Below are 23,380 nucleotides of genomic sequence, written 5' to 3'. Positions count from 1 at the left end.
GCTTACCTTGTAGGAAAGAATAGCTTGCATCAGCGTATTGGCCCATAGCGTTCCCTCAACTACAACAAAATAGTACAAATACATTGTTTGTTTTCTGTCTTCATATATGTATTAGTCTGAAATGTGTTCACCTTTTACTGATGGCCAAGTTGGATTTAAGCAAAGTACGGTTCCTTCGCAATCTTAGCTTGTTCATGAAAAAATTACCGAAAGTCATGAAAGTGTAGGCTTTATTTTACAAGAAAAAAACAAAAGAAAAAAAACAAACAATTTAGGACACACTTGATGGTTTTGTTTTCCGAGCAAAGAGAATGAATGACCAACAATGAACACAAATTAAAAGATGTAAATAGATTCACAAATGTGACTAAATAATGGTATACCAAGGAAAATGCTAAATTCTTACCCAAGGTCTCGGCAGCAAAATGGAACGACCTCCCAGTGGTCTCCACAATGATACGGTTGTGTTTTCCATCGCCAAACTAAAGGATACATAAAAGGACAACAAATATAACATAACCCACATTTCTAAATTCCTGCTCTTTTTTAAGGATTGTATCTCACCTATTAGTGTTTTGCCAGTGTAAGGTGAAATAAAATTAATAAAATGAATATCCAACTTACTTTGGCTGTTCCGCAGTGGTTTTTGACGTCACGCATTGTCCCCAAAGGGATGATGCCTTTGCACTCCGACAACTAAAAGTAGATCAGAATAAAATATTCTTTATAGATAATGGACGTTAAAAACAAATTTCCTCAATCCAAAGCGAATATCTCAAACCTTCCTTAAGTTATAAACCTACAAGACGTTTGAAAACTTACTTGAAAAGAATTAAGTGAAATAAATTACATAGCTCTTTATCTACTGGCGTCTCAAAGCAATTGTTATTTTTTAAGACATTGAAAAAAATAGGGAGACCCCCAACGTAGGGCTACATAGCTCAGTTAGTAGATCGTCGACACATTAATCCAGAGGTCATTTTGTTCAAATTCTGCTCTAGTAAAAACAAATTTTTGTGCAACCCCAAATCTGTAATTTTTAAAGACAGCTTTTTGATGTTTTGAATTGTAAGACCCATTTATGTAGCGCCTGATAAGGGTTTACAAGGTGCTGTGGAGCGTTCATTAGCCACTGCAAGAACACATCAGCAAACCCCTTCTCTTAGCGATGAATGAAACTGGGTTCTTTAAAGTGCATTAACTACACAACAGGTTTGACCTACACGTATGGCTAGCATGTACGCCGCATCCGAAGGACAAAGCAATGATGGTTCAGTGGTTTAACCGCTCAGCCAAGACACGACTATCCCGTTTTATTTGGCCACTATATTTCAGAGCTTTAAGTTTTGAATAATTTGTCACTTACCGATTGTTCGTTTTCAAAGTATCTGATCTCGGTTCCATTAAAGACAACCCAGCGCTTCCTGAACCCTTTATTATTCTGCTTTCTGCTCGGATAAAACAACAAAGGTTATGATGAAAATATGTACAAGAAAAATTATTTTGTGTGAACAAAGACAAATTGACTAGAGCAGGATTTGAACCAACAACCCCCTCTGGATTAAGGTGCCTGCGCTCTACCAACTGAGCTATCTAGCCCTTTTGTTTGGCGTTCTCCCTATTTTTCGTCAACATCTTTGTTCAGGGTGCCAGTGACAAAAATAGGGAGACAAACAATGAACAACATAGGACTAGATAGCTCAGTTGGTAGAGCACCAGTATGTCAATCCAGAGGTCGTTGGTTCAGATCCGCTCTAGTAAATTTGTCTTAGTTCAACCACAAATCATTCAAAATTCAGACTTAAAGATTTTGAAGTGTTCATGAAACTCTGAAAGAAAGTGTAATACCATTTGTCACTGCTTCCAAAGAGACAAGAACCTTGCACAAAAATACTTGATTTGGAGGAATTATTTAAAACACAGTGTTTTTATGATTAAATTAGAAAACAGTCGCTAACTGATGTGTATTAAGCACTTTTACTCAGTATTTTTTCAAGTTTTAAGTCACCAGGAAAATCACTCCGATGGGATCCAAACCCGAGACCTTTGCATTGCTAGAGCAGAAACTATATTGTTTACCCCCAATGCAAAAACTAACATCTATTAAATCGATGTGGTACCCGCTGCTTACACACAGTGTTCAAACTGCCTCCAGCCACCAGGCTAGCTCAGTGGTTTAGTGGTAAGACATCTACTCTGGCAATGCAAAGGTCGTGGGTTCAAATCCCACTGGAGTGATTTGCCTGTGGATTTTCTCCCGTTCAAATCAATAGACATTTATTTTGCAAGGTCACAGCTCAAGTTTGTGCCAACCCAGATTGGAAAACTATGGAAAGCCATAAGTGCAAATCAAGAGAAGATTGCTATTTTTTGTAACAATTTTACAAAATTTGTTGATTAAAAAAAAAAAACATAATAATAATAATTATAAGAGGTTTTTTATTTAATTGAAAAATTGCAAAAAATATTAAATTTTGTTACAAACATCTGTTTAACAATTTAGTATTTTACTAACATTTGGCCAACCATGCCAACCAAGGCAGTTTTTGTATCAACAAAAGAAAGGTCTATATAACCAAACTGAGAAAGGAAGGAGAAATAGTCTGGCTCTATTTTTTTTATTTTTTTATGCAAGTCGCCAGACACACAAGGCCTTAAGGTCACTTCAAGGTGTGGGCTACAATTAATTTTGTCCAGAGGCCGTTGCCACCTACTCCTAGGGCTGAAACAGGGTTACCCCTTTTACAGTCCATTGGGTATCATCAGTCCGAAGCCTGGCCCATAGAGCAGAAAGCACTACCTCCCCAACTCCCCAATTTTATGTAGCAAGTGTCATGACCGAGATTCGAACCCACACTCTGCTGATCAAACACCAGAGCTTGAATCCGGTGCTCTTAACCGCTCGGCCATGACACAAGGAAGATGACCAATATGGTGGCTGTATGGTACAGGCATGTGCATGTACACTAAGCACAAAACATGCTAATCACAGAAAAGTATTGCTTTAAAACAGAAACAGGTTCCCAGCCAAAATTACCTTAAGTTTACATGCTGTGACTGGTGCCCCACTCAATTTTTGCTGAGCAAAGAAATTTTTCAGCAGAGCTTTCTGCAGAACAGCTTAATGAAATTGGGCCTTGGTCTACAGTTGAAGATCAACTTACCCGCCTTGTTTCCAGAGATATCCACTCTTCTTTAGCTGGACTGCCTTAGTTGATGACTGTACCTAGACCCAGGATTAAGATATCATGTACATGAAGTTGATTTCCTCTCTGATATAGATAAGTGTGCGATTCTACCCTGATTCTACATTTACCCTCTAACCTACACCCTTTGCACATGTACTCTTTCATGTGTACTGTATGCATGAGACTGGTACCAAATGTGGTATGCCTGGTGCACCCTTTGCACATAAACTTGTAACTTTTTACACATACTGTACATGTATGCATGATATAGATAAGTGTGCGATTCTACCCTGATTCTACATTTACCCTCTAACCTACACCCTTTGCACATGTACTCTTTCATGTGTACTGTATGCATGAGACTGGTACCAAATGTGGTATGCCTGGTGCACCCTTTGCACATAAACTTGTAACTTTTTACACATACTGTACATGTATGCATGAGACTGGTACCAAATTTTGTATGCCTGGTGCACATGTACATGTAAATTACTCCCCCCCCCCAAAAAAAAAAAAAAAAAAAAAAAAAAAACGTTAGCAAAAAACTTAAGTAATGCAACAAAGCTGTCTTTCTTTCATTAATCTCTTGCAAATACGATTACCATTTGAGCAAAATTTTCACAGGTATGTTATTTTATGCATGTTGGGATGCAACAAGTGAGAAGTCTGGTTTTTGACAAACAGCGAAGGTGTCCAGTGTCTTTAAAGTAATGGTGTCACTGAGCAATTACAGCCGTTTGTTGTGTACTGGTTAGCTGCTTCTTGATGAATGAGTGTACAAATTTTGGCGTCACAAATTCACAACGAATAAGTCGCAACAGTTAAACTGTGTCCAACTCCTGCGTATTAATCGCAGCAAAACAGCCACGTGAAATCAAAATTTGCTACGCATTCCCATTTGCAGGAAGTACATGTATGGACCGGGCTTTAGCAGGTACATTTTCATTGTTCTTAGCATGCAAACTTTTCCTGGCAAGTCTGCTGCCACCTAGTTTCCCCAAAGTAACATAACAGTTTTTACCGAAAAATGTGCAAAGGAAACAAGTACATGTACTTCTGCACCATCATGCTCAACAAAATGTCCAATACAGTATTATTACTCTACATGCTGCAAGAAAAACTGTGCGGTCGAGAATTCAAACTCCCATAGGCAACCACAAAATTAAATTCCACTTTGTTAATACCTTAACTTTTGTTCATGTAATGTATGTGATTTGGCAGTGGGAGATTATTGCAACGCTGGGTGAAGGTGGCAGCAGACGTACCAGGTAAACTTCCATTGTTAATGTACTTCTAAGCTTGCACACATTACCAAGGGGTAGGGCTGCGGCCACCTAGCGTCCTAAAGGTCCCCAACTTTATATCTCACATTTAAACTTTGTTTCCCCAAAAAGCACCTACATGTATTATATACCGACAGGTTTGTTGTAAAGCCCGTTTCATACTTCCTGTGAATGCGAATACAAAGCAAATTTTGACGCCTCGGGCAGTTTTTGCAGTGAATGTTTCAAAGAAATCAAGCAGATCTCTACTCTTCCGAATTCTTTGTAGCGAACGTGTGACCTCAAAATTCGTATCGCATTATGAACTGGGCTTTACTTGGTTATTTGTATGACACTTATGAACAGTTTGTGACCTGTGAAGACATTTACATACAAGTACATGGAAGTGAAGGATCCATGACAACCAATCAGAATGAGGCTAACTTGAGAGTGATGACCAATTAGGATTGGTCTTGCAAATGAGTGGCTGGAAGTTCGGCAGGAGAAAATCTATTGTCACTTTGTCACAGCTTTTGTTAAGAAATTAATTGAAGTACATGTACATGTACATCATAGTGTAGCCATTCCTGACAATTCAAATAACCTACTCTTGAGGCTCAAGCGAAAAGGAAATCTTTTAAATAAATGCAAAGAACCAACAGTGCTCTATTAAGCATCATTGAAGCATCATTGCAACATCATTGCAATAAAAAACTGGACATTTCTAGTATTTTCAGGAACGTTATCATGTTGTCATTTATAATTTCAATTGATACTAGGATCTGCCAAGAATTAGCACTCCGCACTAATTCTAAAAATAGAGGCTCAATACCCAGATCTCAGACAGTGTGTAAAATTTCATTCAAGTACGCGAGTCCATGCTTAATATGTACTCGCAAAAGCGGTTTAAACGCTGATGGTGTGGTGATCGCGTAAAAAACGGTTCATGCTTCCTGCGAATGCAAATTTGTACGTCAACGCAACGAATAATTCACAACAGTTGACTTGTGCCCAATTCCAGCGAAACATTCGCTGCAAAAAACAGCTCTTTGTTGTCAAAAATTGCTTCACATTCGCATTGGCAGGAAGAATGAACGGGGCTTTAAGGCCCTGTCACACAGGCCTCGATAACGAGAACGAAAACGTTAAAAATGCATACCCTCGATTGGTTGAATAAGCGTGGGAGTGTTCTGCGTTATGGTTTTCGTTATCGCTGCAGTGTGACTCGGCTTTTAGTGGTAACTGGTTTGTCTGACAGCCGGGTATTTTGAGCAAAAATGTGACATCATTAGTGCAGGGTGCTGTTTTCTCCCAGCATAGGAGTGCACTGCTTACCTCAGCGGTGATGTTACAATCTTGCAGAGAATGCGATAGTTTTTTGGATAGACTGTGTCTAGTTTTCTCCTGGAGTTGGCATGCACAGACAAAGATGGGAGATAAAGAGGAAAGACACCACAAAACAAAAAAAGTAGGGTTAGTTCACCATGCAGTCTACGTCTAACACCACTTTTTACAATAGATGACATCTGACATTAACATCATACATAGTGACATATTTGATAAGATGAAGCTGAATGAGTCGGTCATTGAAAATATCAGTAAAAAGGCAGTATTTAAAGGCAGTGGACACTGTTGGTAATTACTCAAACTAATTATTATAATAAAACCTTTCTTGATTACAAGTAATGGGGAGAGGTTGATAGTATAAAACATTGTGAGAAACAGCTCCCTCTGAAGTGACGTAGTTTTCAGGAAAGAAGTAATTTTCCACGAATTTGTTATCGAGACCTCAGATTTAGAATTTGAGGTCTTGAAATCAACCATCGAGTGACCATGGTGCGACAAGGGTGTTTTATTCTTTCATTAATATCTCGCAACTTTGACAACTGATTGAGCTCAAATTTTCACAGGTTTGTTTTATTATGCTTATGTTGAGATACACCAACTGTGAAGACTAGTCTTTGACAATTACCACTAGTGTCTAGTGTCTTTAGTTTAAATGCCAAAATTTATCTAACTTTATAATTACAAACTTTCTTTCTGACAAACAACATTAAAAAGGGGTTAAAATTAGCATTGAAAGAATATGTGCCAATGAATTTTCAATAAACTTGAATTTTCAAGTTTTGAACCAACGGTTGAATCAACATGGTGTTTCCAAAAACAAATAAGCAAAGATGAAATGCTCTTTTCAAGTGCATCAAAACAAATTGACCTGGGTCTACAAACGACTCATTTTGCTTAATCGCATCACATACATGTATCTGTGAAAGGAACAAAATCCATCAATATAAAACAATGACTTACTTGCAATTTATATTTCAAGCAATATCTGGTACAAAGACTTGATTGGTCACAAAGTGAACACTAAAATTGGAGTTCCCCTGAAAAGTGTTGCTATATGAAATAGTTCTAGGCAAGCTTTTGTATGGCATTCTCCAGCAAGGCAAAGCCTGATACATTTGTGTCAAATACATTTATTCAGAATTGTGTATCTAGGTGTTCACCGTCTCTGATCCGCATTCAACAAGAACGCTTGCCCTAGCCCTGATGGTCTTACACTTTTGAATTGTACTATGCTTTATGTGATTCTTAAATTGGCCGAACTATCATCAACATCTCTATTCATCCAATTTACAGATTCGATCCGACAATAAACCATATTCAAGAGATCTGCAAATCCAGTTTCCCCGTGCCTTATTAAACAGTGACTTCTAACAACATCTCTATGGTCACACCTGCAAGAAACCACTAATTTCAACAGATTCACATTCCATGGCAGCATATATTTTTTCTGCGGTGGGTTTTGATCATCATATGTTCTTCACAAATCCATCATTTTCACGAAATAATGCAGCTCCCAACGTTAAGGAATTCCCATTTGTGTTCGTACTCGCACAGTCTGCCGTGTGTACGCAAGACGCGCAAATCTTGCGTTGTGTTTGGGTGTTAATGGTGACCAACAATTCATGCATCTTGCATCTTGTGTCTTGCACGCGAATGTATACGCGTACGCACGGCAGCAGACAACACTGTGAGAAAACGATCAAAACAGGAATTTTTTTACGTTAGAAGCTGCATTATTTCATGAAAATGACGGATTTGTGAAGAATATATGACGACCAAATAGAATGTGAATCTGTTGAAATTAGTGGCTTGTTGCAGGTAAAATTTGAGTTGTGAAGCTTTGAAAATTTTCCGCCCCAGAAATGGGCCTTAATAGTTAGAACTCTGTATCTGTGTACAGAGGAAGAGTCTTATATAGGGCTACGCTTACCCCAACACTGTTCTTTAGTCTGGAGAGTTTGTATTTAAGCACTCACTTATGACTAAGCGAGTCAGTGTACCAGAGATTATTCAAATATAACTAACAAATGGCTTATCGGAAGATTCTTGATAATTTTAGTCCTTGTAATGCAGGGCTGTGATATTAAGCAGGCAATCGCCTTCATGCCCACTTGTGCATTGTATATTGTGCTTTTGTTGTATCTGCCCGTTGTAACTTTTGTCCGTGCAATGCAATTTCTTCTTTTTGGAGACCATTAGGTTTCCTAATTTGCCTTTGTGCCCATCAAATTGCCCAGGTGAAAATTTCAAATTCCTCACAGAGTTGTTGGGACTGCCTTCCCCTTCTATATCAAATCAAACACTGTTTTGCTGACCAACTTGTATGGCCCTTTTTCCAGTGTGATCAATGACATCGCCTACTTTGCAAATACTTGATACCCGTGTGTTAACCATCGATTGGGGTGCATACGGGTCTAGTTGAGCAGGAGACCAGTGACAGTGGGATTTTGCTGGTAACCTTATTATGGTAGGCGTAATTTTGTTATGCTTAGCTACTTTTAGTGCTTAAGCAGCTCTATGAAATTGGGACGTAATCTGTATGGCCTCCAGAGGGCATCAATGCTGTACCTTCCCTACAACTTGACAGTGCACGGTGCATAACATGTACATGAAAGATGCAGACATTCAACTAATTTTCCTACAAGTTCCAAGTAGTTTCCACATCCACCAAGCTACAAGACACAATCCAAAACATTGCAGAGGTACTTACATCGATGGCGCGACTATGCGTTCGCTTTACTGGGGGATGATCAGGTACTTCTGGCTCCCGCTGCCACTTCTGGCCCATCCGCATAACGTGATCCTGGATTTTGCTACGTCTGTCTGCCAGATCGACACTATCACATTCCTACAAGTAAACAAAATTAAGTAAATATTTATGACCCAAAGCAAAGCCCGCTCCATACATCCTGCGAGTGTAATACGAATTTTGACTACATAAATTCAAAGCGACACTTGAGAATTTGCAACAGTTGAAATGTGCTTAACTCCTTCAAATCATTCCCAGTGAAAAACAGTCCTGCAACATCTCAATTCACTTCACATTCGCATTAGCAGAATGTACTAACCGGGCTTTAATCAGTTTAAACTCACTTACTCAGTGAGAAGGGGATGTATACTTTCAGAGTCTTTGTGGCCAAACTTGAAACTCATTAATGGAGCTTGATTGTAATAAAAATCAGGGACACCTACAGAAAGTAAAAGGAGCTTACCCCTAGTTTCAGGAGCGGCTGCTTAGAGCCAGTTCATACTTTATGCAAATGCGAATCAAATTTTGACGTCACATAGAATTGAACACAGCTCACAAGTCACAGCTAACAAGTCAAATTTCGTATCACATTTGCATTCGCAGGAAGATGAACCGGGCTTCATGCGCCCTCTCTGGGCATGTTTAGAGTATTGTTTACAAGATGTGCATTTGAATATATCCATTTATAATTTGGGCAATGTAAAAATGAGTAAAGTGTGTTCTTACCTCCTGCACAGATGCCTTCCTATAACCCAAGCTGTCCATGTCAAAGCCAGAATCATCATCGTCTCCACTCTCTTCATTCTGCGCCAGTTCCTTGAAAGCAAACTTATCTGCTAGGCCTATGGGTTCCCCTTGAGGAGGGCTCTCTCGCCCAATCCCGTTGGCGTCCAGTAAGTCGTATTCATCCTCGTTAAGAATTGGTGGCAGCGTTGGAGATGAATGCCTCATGGGAAGGACAGGTACAGCTCTTGTCGGGAGTTTGGGGGTTTGACTCGGAGCCTGTTTGGCCACTGGGGGTGGAGGAGCGCGTCTGACTGGTTTGTGGGATGTCTTTGCATGTTCTTGTTGCAATGGCGCACCAGCCTCTTGGTGTTCCTCGAAGGGAGATGCCAATGTTGGCATGAACCGCTCTGTTGGGATGGTTGGGTGCTCTTCAGTGACACCACTTATAGACTCACTCAGCAAGATGTAGGAGTGCCGATCTGAACTTGCTCCTGAGATGGGTCTTGACTCAGCATCTGCCAAGCAGCTGTAGGTGTCGTCCTCGTTGCAATCGGCACCGATAGGACTTGGCCTCGGTAAGGAAGCAATTGAAGGTTCTGCCTCACCCTGCGGATCCAGCCTTGGAGGAATTGGCGGAGGACGAGAGGGAGGCGGAGGCACTTCAAATGATCCATCAAATGGTTCAACATCCTTTGGAGTTAACGAAGAACGAAATATCTTTGAGTACTGGTCTTCAAGGTTATCTTGAGTTATCGCTACAGAATATGGGTCAAAAGTACTTTGCGCCTGATCACTTCTAAAACCATGATCCACCGATCCCTCCTTTCCACTACCAGTAGTGTTGAGCTTGACAGCGTAGCCTTCAAGATCAAGCAAGTCTGATGACTTACGGGGAAGCGCCATTGGTACGGGTGATTGATGCATGTTTTGTCTCACAGGAGCAACTGGTGGTGTAGGTACCGGTCCTAGGTTTGCTAAGGGCCTGTGAGATGCTTTGGCTGGCAAGGCTGTTGCTTGCCAAGACTCTGCTGGAGGTGAACTCCTTGGCTCTTGATTAAGTACTGCTTCCTGCAGTAAGTAGGGCTCTGTCTGACTTGGAGCCGCTGTTTTGTCTGCAAAGTGTGAGTTTTTAAAGTCAGGATCTACTGAATCGAGGGAACGGTTTAGGGTGCGATCGGGCAGATGTGGCATGCAGCTGACCAAATCTCTGGTTGGTGGAGTTGGAGGAGGGTGGCTTCCACGTCTCGCAGCAGGAGGGAGGGGAACAGGTCTCGACATCAAGTCTATCGAGAGATCAGGATCAATGATGGGTGCAAGAACGGGAGATGGCCGGGGTTCTGATGGGAGTTGTGGGGGAGGCGTGGAAGGGGGTGGGCCGAAGGACAGATCAGGGTCAAATGTCTCAGGGTTGCAGAAAAGGGATGGTGGACGTAATGGAGGTGCATCCGGATAAAACTCAATAGTATTCTCATCTGTGGACAGTGGGTCAAACTGTGCAATGTCTAAAGTGTCAGAAAAAGTTATCTGTTTCTCTTTATTTGTTGATTCAAATGGGTTAAAAGAGCTCCTGTGTGGCTGGGGTAGATCCTTGAGTACACTTTGTACAGGTCTCTCCTCAAGTGGTAGTGGAGGAGCTGGCAAGTCAGATGAAAGTGGAGTCAAGGCCGATACATTTGAGGTGTCGTGACGTTTTGGTGGCATGGGTGGGCACGAACCTATTGACGGGGACAACTCTCTTGGTGGAGCTGGAGGAGGAAGCACTGGAAGGCTTTCTAGCTCTTGGTCATTTGTTGACACTGCACTGGGAGAAGGAAGGGCTGCTGCTTTGGGGGGAGGAGGGGGAGGGGGGAAACTAGGAGGGCCATTATCGTCAAACTCATACCCTGATAACATCACAGAGGAGCTGTCTGTTAAGTGTGACCCAACATCAGATGAGAGTGAAGATGTGTCTGGGCGAGCAGGAGGGGGAGCTTCTGGTAGATCCCTTTTAATGATTTTAGGACTGGGTGAACTCTTGGGAGGGGGTGGAGGAGGCAAGTTAGGAAGGCTGTCATCATCCGCATGGACATCAAAATGACTTTGAGACTGCGAAAGTGGAAGAATTGGTGGCGGAGAGAGAAATTGCACGGATGGCGATAGAAGAGAAGCGGAAGTAGGAAAATCATCTAGATATATGTTTTGCTCAGATAAAGGGAATTGTTCTGCAGGGGAAGATAACGTCAACAAGGAATGGGGTTCGGCAGCAGGAGCAGGGGCTTTGGGTACTGGGCGCTGCTTTGGCACAGGTCTGGTATCTTGCCTTTCCCGTCGGTCAGGTAGTGGGGGAGGTCTCTCTGCTGTACTCGGCTCTGGCCTCGCTCGAGGTTGAGGCCTGGGTACATCTCGTGGCTGCTTGGGAGGAACCTCTGGATTTGCTGGAATCATCCTTGGACTATGGCCTCTTGGAGGAACGGACGGGTAAGCATTGGGGTCGCTCAGGCGTTTTGGAGGCAACTGATGGTCCATTTTCCCTGTCTCCAAGATGTTGGGAGCAGATCTCTGCCTTGGAGGCAGGATGGGAGTGTTGGATTCAGCTTCGCCTGCACCAGGCGGTGGATGCATTAAATATGATTCATCATCAAATATCGGCTTCTTGCCTTTATTGTGACCATTCTCTTTGCTTTGCGATTTGGCATTGACCCTCGGCGGAGGCATTGGAGCATCCATCGCGGGCTTATGGTTATCCTTCTCGGTATTCACGACGAACTCCGACAACAAGGCCTCTGCCTGAGTTGGTAAATGGTTGAGGATCCGTTTCTGGTAGCCTCTTTGCGTGATCCCTAATATGTGCAGCTGATCTTCCGTCAGGTGACACACCTGGTGGAGCTCCGTCACACCATTGACAAGAAAGTTAGGGGTGAAGTGGCCGAGATCTAGCGACTCCAGCCAATCCTGGATTGATGATGCTGGCTTTTGAGCCATCAGGAGCCGTCAGAGACAAAAGTGCAGTCTGTATGATGAGTGAACTCGGGAAATAGCGGCTCGTTTGCACTGATAGGGAAGAGTGGAACTGTGCCGGTTGACCGCGGTATTATGCTTCAATAAATCACTTCCTCATAGTGGTTGATCTCCAGCCTGCAATGGAGAATTAATGGGAAAAATGTATCAGGGATTAACAACTATATTCATAATACTCTTTAGTTCAGTTGAAACATGTCTGTCTCACTTAAACTTTATTGGCAACTTTATTGCCACCTCATTTTCTCAACCTAAAAAATTAGACCTTTATTTACAAGTTGATGATAGTGAGACATTAACGCATCTACAACAGTTAAGATACTAGTGAAAGTTTAGGCTGAATCATATGTATGTATAATTTTTAGAAATCATAGCATGGGCCAACACCCCACCAAAATATTTTATTACAAATCTGTGTAATAAACTCTACTACAGTGTATGTTTAAGTTTTGTTTCTGCATTGGCACAAACTATAATCACCCAGCCAAATTTGGCTTTTCCATCATCACTCCGCTTTCGTCTCGTGAAATTGAACAGTCCAGATTTTATTTTGTGATTATATTCCGCACCAATGCGCTCATGTGCACCCAATATTTGTACGACTGAATGCAAAGAGGTCAAAGCCACATACAAATAAACAGATGATGTCACTGGAGTTGTGTTCAGATTCAATAGGAAACTTCTTACAAAAACATGATGAATGACAAAGAGGAAATGGGGGAAAAAAAACATGAACAGGACTATTTCCCGCAATGCACATTTTTGTAATTTTTGGGTTAAAGCCATTGGACACTTTCGGTAAACAGTATTGTCCAAGGGTATCACAACTTATATATAAAATAACAAACCTTAGGCTCAATCGGCCATCGGAGTCGGGAGAAAATAACAGGAAAACCCACCCTTGTTGCATGACATGTGTTAAAAATAAATCCGTAATTCTCGACGTTGAGAATTGATATTGTTTTAATGTTTTCTCAAAAAGTAAAGCATTTCATGGAACAATATTTCAAGAGAAGTCTTTCACCATTACCTTCTGTAAACCCTGTAAGTTATTTGTAAATCTGTGAACTTTTTTGTTTCTGTACTGAAAGTGTCCAATACCTTTAAATAGTAAATTGTGCACTGTAACATTCTTCTAATGTAATTTGGTAGTAGCAAAGGTCACTCCTCTAGAAAATGGCACTTGGGTATAACAGAATAAAGCAAACAATGAGACAAGTTCATAGGGGTGCTGCAGGCCTCAAAACAACCAGGTCATGTCCCCTGCAGGGACATGTTATTGTTTCACTACAAGCCAAACACATTCTAAGATCAAAGGAAGGGCAAAGGATCAGTTATTCTGGAAATGTTGAAACAAACACATGGCTGGCAGCCACAATGGTAGCTTAAATAACCCAAGTTCACAATAGAAATTGCACATTAATAAAACAAAAACTCTTTTATAAAGACTACTTGTATAAAGACTCACCAAAAACCTACAAGGCAATTCAGAATTGACCAAAGTTTTAAATTGTCAATCTTTTTTGTGTTTTGACCACAAATGTATCCTGCCTCACCCCAAATATATACGGACCATTTCTGTATACACTAAAGAACAAAGTATTGCCTCAAATAAGGCAGATATTAAGAAGAGTTCTCCCAGCTCAGGGTTTTCAATTAGCCTTTTTGAGGTACATATGGCAGACACTACAGGGACGCACTGTTTGGTTTAGCTGTATAAAGACAAATTTACCCCAACCCAATAGTACAATGTATCACATGAATGTCTAAAAATGGCTTTTTCATAACTTCAACGCTGCAATTTGTAGTTGGGGAAATGTTTGCCAGTTCACTTCAGGCAGGGGTTAAGCACGGCTATGGATGTTAGGCTGAGCAATAACAATAGACATCACAGACATGGCAGATGATCTGGAACAGAACGCTCCGACTAAAAAAATAAACGACTAAAAAAAAGCGAGAGGAATTATTATTGTCAGAAGGTCAAATTCAATGCTGTTTTGAACAGTAAACAACTTCCTAAAAATAGCTTATGGCTTTTTCATGACTTCAAGTTTGCAACTTTGTAGTTGAGGAAATGTTTGCCATAAACACTTCAGGCAGGGGTTAAGCACGGCTATATACTAGGCTGAGCAATAACAGAACACTCCGACTTAAAAAAATGCGAGAAGAATTCTTGTAGTCAGAAGGTCAAATTCAATGCAGTTTTGAGTAGACAACAACTTCAGAAATGAACTACAAATCCTCTTGACAAATATATACAAAGACCCTAAACAGGGCTTCATCAAAGGTTTTGGGATTATGAAAACGAATTTGCAATTGAAGGGTATCACACAAAGCTAATTTAACACCATTTTAATGTGAGGTTATAGACTTCTTTTCCTTTCTCCAATTATAAGGACTCTTCTAAACTTGACCCTCAGAGCATACAATATATCTTCAATTAATAAAAACATTTTGTGTGTCAGTATTGTGCAGTGAGTACACAAATTGTTAAGTACAAAAAACCATCATAAGGAAAACCTTCCTAAAGCACACTAATCCACAAAGCGCTCTTGTCATAAAACAGAACATGTACAGTAAGAACACAAATTAAATCTTAAGTTAAGAAAATCGGGAGTAATGAAATACAATTGCTACTAAACACAAACATTACTCAAATACTTGATGAAAAGATGACCCCTTGGGTTCCAAAGCTGCATGAGCCTTTGCAGTTTTGCATGTGGTTCTATTTCAAGTTAAAGGCAGTGGACACTATTGGTAAATCTTCAAAAATAATTATTAGCATAAAACTTCGCTTGGTAACGAGCAATTGAGAGCTGTTGATAGTATAAAACAATGTGAGAAACGTCTCTCTCTAAAGTAACAGAGTTTGTGAGAAAGAAGTAATTTTCCACAATTTTGGTTTCTAGACCTCAGAATTAGATTTTGAGTTCTTAAAAAACCAAGCATCCGAAAGCACACAACTTCGTGTGACAAGGGTGTTTTGTCTTTCATTATTATCTCACAACTTTGACAACCAAATGAGCTCAAATTTTCACAGGTTTGTTATTTTATGCGTATGTTGAGATACACCAAGTGAGAAGACTGGTCTTTGACAATAACCAATATAGTGTCCAGTGTCTTTATAAGGCAGTGACTACTTTCAGTAATTGTCCATAAAATAACTAACCTGTAAAAATGTGGGCTCAATTGGTCATTGAAGTACCAACAACAAAATACTGAAAGAAAAAAAAAAACACTTGTGGTTTATTCAACAAGGATGTACACACTCTTGTTGTATAGAATTGTTTGCTTTCAGATGCCTGAGAAAAATTTATCAGATAAAAATTTTCGGGATAACAAAATAACTTCCTTCTCTGAAACTAAGTTACTTCAAAGGTGTCATTTCTAATGCTCTCTGGTGCCCTTTACCAATTTAGCTTTTATGATAATTTAGAGAAATTACCAAACGTATCCCTCCCTTTAAACAAGTTAAAGGCAAGGCAGTGGACACTATTGGTAATTACTCAAAATAATTATTAGCATAAAACCTTTCTTGGTGACGAATAATGGGGAGAGGTTGATGGTATAAAACATTGTGCGAAACGGCTCCCTCTGAAATGCCATAGTTTTCGAGAAAGAAAAATAATTTTCCACTAATTTGATTTTCGAGACCTCAGATTTAGAACTTGAGGTCTCGAAATCAACCATCTAAACGCACACAACTTCGTGTGACAAGGGTGTTTTTTTTCTTTCATTATTATCTCACAAGTTCGATGACCAATTGAGCTCAAATTTTCACAGGCTTGTTATTTTATGCATACAATGAGATACACCACTGTGAAGGCTTGTCTTTGACAATTACCGATAGTGTCCACTGCCGTTAAACTGATATGAATTTTTCACACACACACCAGGAAGTCTGTATTTGCTTGCTATGCTATTCAACCAAGTCAATTTCATGTTCATGTACAATACAGATTGCTTTGATACGCCCCTAGGGGTGTTATACATTGAACACTCTATATACATATAATAATTTAAATGCAAACAAAAAGCGGACGGAGGTTACGACACTAGCAGAGTCATTCTCTAGGAAGGCTAAAGTAATAATTCAAAAAAAGATTTCTTGGAATGATTATGGTAATACTTATATGGCTATAAGAAAGATGGAGCTACCAATCCCTCTTAGGACAAATTGACATTATCACCACCTTATAAGCACTATCTTGAAGGCACAAGCACAGAGCGCAAATGGAAATTGCAACCCACCCTCTCCAGGACAGCAGCAATGCTTATGGGAGAGTTCAACAATGCAAGATGCAAGATGGCAGTCAATAATGAAAATCAACAATGAAAACCAATAGAGTACTATTGTGTCAAGCTGGACCAAATACTAAATGGATTATATTAATTATATTTTTTAATCCGTGTACAAAAACTCCAACAGACTGGCTTGCTCAATCCATTGGAGAGCTAAACCAACACATTTAGCGACGTTAGCGCATCACCACAGTCAACACTTAGGGGTTATAAGTAACTTAAAGGCAATTACTCAAAATAATTATTAGCATAAAACCTTATTTGCTAATGAGTGATGGGGAGTCAGTTTTCACAATGTTTTATACTATTTTTTTCCCCAACAAATCTCCATTGCTCGTTACCAACTAAGTTTTTATGCTAATAATGGTTTTTTTTAAAGTGATACTAAGCGTATTTAATGCTTTTAACACTGACAACGATAATAAAAATACTTATATTTGAAGAGAAATAGGCTTGTCTCAAGGTCTGCTAGTTTCAATTTTGATCTCTAGGCCTGCTGAGTCTCAGTCTTGTTTATGTTACTTTAAGGTTTAGTCTCATGTGCACACAAACTCAGGTGTCATAACCTGACAACATTGATCATTATTTTTACTGCAGTTGATTTTGTTTTTGTTTCAAAACACTGACAGCCTTTTTCCTTGAACAGTACTGCCGTACATGTCGATTTTGAGCCGATATGAGGAAATGAAGCCAGAGGATTTTTGCGAGTCCAGCTTCCTCTATTCATGATAACTATCTGCCTATCAGGGAAATTCCCACCGCATTGTTTGTACACGACAAAAAACTGCATGAATGAAACAATGTACTGGAGTGGTGTTTACAAAGAGCATTAATTAAAACTAGACCTCTGTGATGCTTTCATATAAGCCAGAACCCTGTTAAGTGAAGAACAAGGATCTGGAAATGGTTTTTGTTAACTTGCTCTTTTAAAGCCATTGGACACTTTCGGTAAACAGTATTGTCCAAGTCCCACACTTCGTGTATCACAACTTATATATAAAATAACAAACCTGTGAAAATTTAGGCTCAATCGGTCATCGGAGTCGGGAGAAAATAACGGGAAAACCCACCCTTGTTTCCGCACGTTTCGCCGTGTCATGACATGTGTTTACTATAATCCGTAATTCTCGTTGTCGAGAATTGATAATTGTATTAATGTTTTCTCAAAAAGTAAAGCATTTCATGGAATAATATTTGAAGAGAAGTCTTTCACCATTACCTTCTGTAATCCCTTTAAATTATTTGTAAATCTGTGAACTTTTTTTTTTTTCTGTACCGAAAGTGTCCAATGGCTTTAAGAGCTTTTTATAAAAGTAGCCAATCAGTCTACGAAACTCCGGATTTAACTTGCCTCCAGGAAGTTTTAGTAGCCATGGTTTTAAACAGGTATGTCATTAATGTATCTTTCTGATGCATTAATGGTAGCAATCAAAACCAGTAACAAGCAAAAAGAAGTTCAACTCAAACTTTAAAAATAAATTAACACACTTAAAAATAAATTTGTAAACACCTCACAGTTTCGCTATTCCTATTGGTGGAGAGCGCGTCACGCAGGTGTGTATAAACCTTTGTTTATGACCAGTAAAAAGTGTTAATTCATGGGCGTGACATGCGACCTTGCACCTGTTCTTATAAGACAGTTTCCTCATTCCTATTGGTCAAGAGCAACGGCTGAAACAGTTGTGCCACATTACGCGATACGCACACAACATTCCCTTATAAGGAGTTGTTTACCCGAGGGCGGCGGAGAGCTTTACCATTTCATAGCTGGAGGGGTGTTGTGTTGAAAGAAATCATTTAACAATTATATTTTTTGCATTTATTTTACTTTTTGACCAAAAGGTGATAATGTTTTTGACCGTAAAGGTATTTATGAATGGGAATCAAAGAGTGTTGAATCGATTTTCAGCTAGTGGTTTAAACCCGCCGAGGCCTGGTTCTTTATAATTTACCTCGACTTCGTCTCGGTAAAATTATCAAGAACCAGGCCTCGTTGGGAATAAACCACTAGTTGAAAACCTCTTCACACCCGTTTTTCCTTAGCAAATTCTGAGACCCTTTTCCAAATCCTGGGTAAAACCCTGGCTACAACATGGTCAAGCCGCCGGCATGTATGGTCCCCTTTGGCAGCCGGCAACATTGGCCCATATATGGCCCTGGAGCATAGCACAAAGAAAACAGTTGAACAGTAGTTCCCCCACCCCTTTCCACAGTACTGCTTAATGGTAAGGAAAGTTTTTACCATAGCAGAAAAATTTCCTTAAACGTAGCATATTTCCTAAGTCTAAGTCAAGAAATTAAGCGGACAGCTTGCGCGTCTACCATTGCTTTGCATTGTTAAATATCATTCATTTTGATACAGTAAGCACAAGAAGGTTAACATGCCTTTTCATGTGCTAACGGTTAGCAGCGCTACGAAATGGAAATTTTCGCAGTAAGCACAAAATCAGCCATTAGGCAGTTCTATGAAATTGAGCCCAGATCTATTGCACACAACATTAAACCGGAGAGTACATGAACCACAGGATGTAATTTGTACCTACCACGTTTTCCTAGAAATTTGAATTATCAAGTAGCTCCGAGGTCAGCGTTGCATGGAGCACTGTTAATACCGCTCACTCCAAAATGAACAGCACGTTCCTCTTCAAGCGATACCACTGCAACAACACAAACAAAAAACAAGGTTATAAACCTGGGCTAGTACTCCAAAAATTAATTGTGACCATGAAAACTTATTTGGTGAATCGGACTGTCAGAAGTTGATTGGAACCTTTTTTGAGGAAGTATTTCCTTTGAAGTAATAGGGCCTATGGTTTGAATTAAGTTCAATTCGATTCAATAATACGTTTAATTCCATACTCTTGTTAGAAAAAAAAGAACAATTATGAGAATTTAATAGTATAGAAATGTAACAAAATCAATAGCGCAAAATGTTAAAGCAAATACTAAATACAAAAGTAGGAATTAACTGTGTACAAGAGCGGAGCGAGAGCATGAGGCTGTTAGAGTAAGCCGAGGCTTGTAGACAACAAACAAGCAAACAGTGAAGAAGAAACAAAGACAAGACAGACAAAACGAGGAATGACATTACAAAAAGCTGACGACAAAATAAAAAGAATACTATACCAGGCTAACTGAAGATGACGAGAGTAAATTTTATAAGTGAATAATTTCTCACCCCAATATATTTGAATCTGAGAAATGATTCATCCATGAATTGTTTCTCAGCATTTTGAGGGTTGGTGTCCGTGCATGAATGCTGCGTCAAGTGATGCAGTTGGTACCCACTGTCAACTCGCTAACTCAGAATTAAACAAGCGGTAACTGTGGTTGACCCCCCCCCAGCCCCCCAAACCTTGAGCCTTACCTCCAGTTCTGACCTGTTTAATTTTGCATTCCTTCCAAACTGAGTCCTATTATCATTATAAACATGTTTTACAATAAATGTTGAACCAATAATTGATACCATGAATCAAGATCCTGTTTCGCTTTGTAGTCTGATAAATCGTTTTTAAAAACACTTTATGATTTGGTCGCTGAAGACAACTTCCACATGGAAGGCCTACAGAGGGTGATCGTATTCAGTGTTTTTCCAACACAGAAACTTTTTCACATCTCGTATTTTACATTGGACTGCAGGCCCGAAGTCGGTAATTATATTTTATCGTCAGGCCAATAAACTCATGACCGGTGTCCCAGGAAATTCTGTCCGTCGGAGATTCTGTTCCACAATGGGAACAGTCTCCGGGGGGGGGGGGGGGGGGGGGCACAGAATCTCCTGCCACACCGGACAAGTCCGGCGGTCTGGTGTCTTTTTGATATTTATGTAACAATACCTCAATGTTGTTTCACAGTTATTTAGATTCTGGTGTTGTAAAATAAATTTTTGGTCTGGTAACAATGTTGAGCAACAGGTTCTATGGTCTTGTTGAATTGTACTCCAAACTCCAGCCCTGGTATAAAAAAAGAACCTATTTAGGCCTACTTTATTTGATTTGCTTTATTAAAAGGACACAACACAGTTTTATACTTTTGTTTTAACCTTGACAGCCCCTGTACAACTTGTAACTATGTCTAAAGATTTAAAATAAAAAAATAAGAAATAAAATAACACAAGTGTCATGACCTGGACTCTGAACCACGCACTGCTGAACAGAAACACTAACCAGAGCTTTAGTCCGATGCTCTTAACCGCTCGGCCATGACACGCCACAATATAATTTTATATTGAACCAGAGTTTGTTTTTATTATACACATTATACACGTAGGCCCACATTTATGAGTGTTTGCATTAAAACTGATAGTAAAAGTTCAGGAAAAATACTGTCTGCTCTAAAATATCTCCTGTGGCTATTACTTGTTTCTAAATATTTATAGGTTCTATTTAAAGATTCTGACTAATTGTGCATTAATTAGCAACAGTCTCCTGACCTTCCTTGACACTGCCACATTTTGAATTATAAGCCATCTAATCGTAATGTACAGAATGTGTGAAGTACAGTTTCAAACATGTACACTGGATGTCGTACAACTTGTTCTAATCCCTTAAATCTTGACAAGCAGACCCACGTACTTAAGGGAGATGAGCAATACATTAGGGGACATCCAAATGACAAGATAAACCTTGATCAGTACAGGATCAGTACAGGAAGGAAGTGTTCCATTGCAACAAGTACATGTAGGCACCAGTTAAAAAATGACAAATCACAATGAAAATCATAATCTATCAATGAGACAACACTAATAAAGGATAAGCCTAACAGATGAGGTCTTAAAACGGCTGTTTGAAACTCGCAGGGTCGTGGCCATTCACTAAAGGACTAGTCTGAGGGTGAGGTCTTTTATCATACGCCCATGACCCGTAAGGTTTCACACAGCAGTTTTAAAAGACAGAGGCAAGCACTACCCTTTTACATGTATTCCTTGTCATTATTTTCATCGTATTTGTTGAAAACGGTAAAAGTAAAGGAAAACTGTAATTGAACTTGTTCATTTGTAAAATTGTTTAATTAATTCACTACTCGGGCCATTTCCCCAAAGATAAAATTGCATCAACACTCAACCATGTATTAAAGACACTGGACACTATTGGTAATTGTCAAAGACCAGTCTTCTAACTTGCTGTATCTCAACATATGCATAAAATAAGAAATCTGTGAAAATTTAAGCTCAATCTTTCATCGAAGATGCGAGATAATAATGAAAGAAAAAACACCCTTGTCACACGAAGTTGTGTGCTTTCAGATGATTGATTTTGAGACCTAAAATTCTAAATCTGAGGTCTTGAAATCAAATTCATGGAAAATGACTGATTTCTCGAAAAATACGTTACTTTAGAGGGAAGGGTGTGTTTCCTTTCATGGAAAAGTTTCCGTATGGCGCCACCACTTTTTCATTCGATATGAAATAATATAGCAACTCAAATTTTCACAGGTTTGTTATTTTATGCAGTATATGTTTATGTTGAGATATTCACCAACTGTGAACACTAGTCTTTGAGTGATTGACAATTACCAATAGTGTCCAGTGTTCTTTAAAATAATTATTGTGTAGGATTCAGAACTACTTGGGCCAGCGCAGTATTCTTACCCCAAATGAGGCATCTTGTATAGACGCACGTCTGCAACAACTTGCCATGCTTGCAGTGGCTGCGCCTACGCCCTCGCTATGTATGGTTTAGAATTGTCGCATACTCAATGCATACAATAATAATAATTAAGAGAGGCGCATGGCTATGATATGATGAGGTTCGTTCCCCTACGCCAGTCTTCGTGGAGAAGAAAGCGGAACGAGACAAACTCATGGAGTGACACCGAAACATTAATTTTAATTCTTTTTGTAATATTTGTAATATTATTTAACTATTTAGAAATAGGAGAAGAGAAATGGGAGGATTTGGTGCGCATTTTGGTCAAACTGCCTAGTCTGTCAGGGTTTTAGGTAGGGTTTACATTCAACATGCACAGATCCAGCAGTACATCATTCACTCAGAGAGCATTTTCGTATTGTTTTGTGTGTAAACACAGGATTTTTTATATTGCACTAGTGTAGCAGTACTAGTAATAGTCTAGTCATTCATACTAGTAGAATATGATTTTTAGAAGGCAAGCATGCACGCTACGTAATTTCGTTAGAAACAGCAACCCTTGTTGTTGTAAAAATTGTAACATTTTTGTACAAAAGCCTTGGCTTAAACGATTTAACTAAAATTGACTTACCTCTACTGCATTCCTGAAGTAATTTACTCCAACATTCTCGCAACAAGTGGATAATTGCGACGCTTTTTCGGGGTGGAACACGTCAATCTTACATTTCTTTCACTTCTACTTCCGCCTTCGGGATTTGCTGTTCATCAACAGTTAGCTGAAAGTGCGCCCTCTGTTGACATGAGACAAACCTATCATGATGTCATAAAAACTTTTAGCTGGAGGAATGAACTGATTCCATTTGGGTTTTGTGTGTGGCATGGCCCAATGACGTTACAATCAAATAGTTTGGAGACTGCTTCTAATAAATCATATTTATTCTATAATGAGCTATCAGTGGAGGCCAAAAATTACCCTTGGCTTTATAAAAATATACAACAATATAAAATAAAAGTGGACGGGAATGCAAGTGGGTCCATGATCATTCTACCGAGAGTTAAATTTTATATATGACAGCATGGGGGTAAAGGGGGGGGGGGGCTACACAGACTACATTATTTTCGAGGGGTTCTTTTACATACTGGGCTCAAAAAACTCGACCAACCCTAACCATACGCATAAACAATCAAACCAACCCAACTCTAACCGAAAGAAGTGACAAA

At 39.6% G+C, this 23,380-nt stretch overlaps 1 protein-coding gene across 7 annotated transcripts in view; it reads right to left on the bottom strand.

The window, feature by feature from the left end:
• The window catches only part of LOC139935745 (uncharacterized), a 73,122-nt gene extending 50,205 nt beyond the window's left edge, over positions 1 to 22,917 (bottom strand). For 5 of the 7 annotated variants that reach the window (XM_071930305.1, XM_071930308.1, XM_071930307.1 and 2 more), the window contains exons 1-10: positions 22,791 to 22,917; positions 19,115 to 19,228; positions 9,273 to 12,386; positions 8,508 to 8,645; positions 5,786 to 5,854; positions 3,165 to 3,226; positions 1,367 to 1,448; positions 625 to 696; positions 407 to 482; positions 7 to 59 (exon numbers count right to left, since the gene is read on the bottom strand). In XM_071930305.1, coding sequence (XP_071786406.1) covers positions 7 to 59; positions 407 to 482; positions 625 to 696; positions 1,367 to 1,448; positions 3,165 to 3,226; positions 5,786 to 5,854; positions 8,508 to 8,645; positions 9,273 to 12,233 — 3,513 coding nt within the window. In that variant the 5' untranslated portion in view covers positions 12,234 to 12,386; positions 19,115 to 19,228; positions 22,791 to 22,917. Of the gene's footprint in view, positions 1 to 6; positions 60 to 406; positions 483 to 624; positions 697 to 1,366; positions 1,449 to 3,164; positions 3,227 to 5,785; positions 5,855 to 8,507; positions 8,646 to 9,272; positions 12,387 to 15,438; positions 15,488 to 19,114; positions 19,229 to 22,790 lie in introns of all 7 variants that reach the window. The other 2 variants (XM_071930306.1, XM_071930309.1) reach the window with 2 other exon arrangements.
• Between the last annotated feature and the right edge of the window lie 463 nt (positions 22,918 to 23,380).

Source organism: Asterias amurensis, chromosome 4 (genome assembly GCF_032118995.1).
Source record: "Asterias amurensis chromosome 4, ASM3211899v1".
Taxonomy (NCBI): domain Eukaryota; kingdom Metazoa; phylum Echinodermata; class Asteroidea; order Forcipulatida; family Asteriidae; genus Asterias; species Asterias amurensis.
This window is presented reverse-complemented; position numbering and strand designations above follow the sequence as displayed.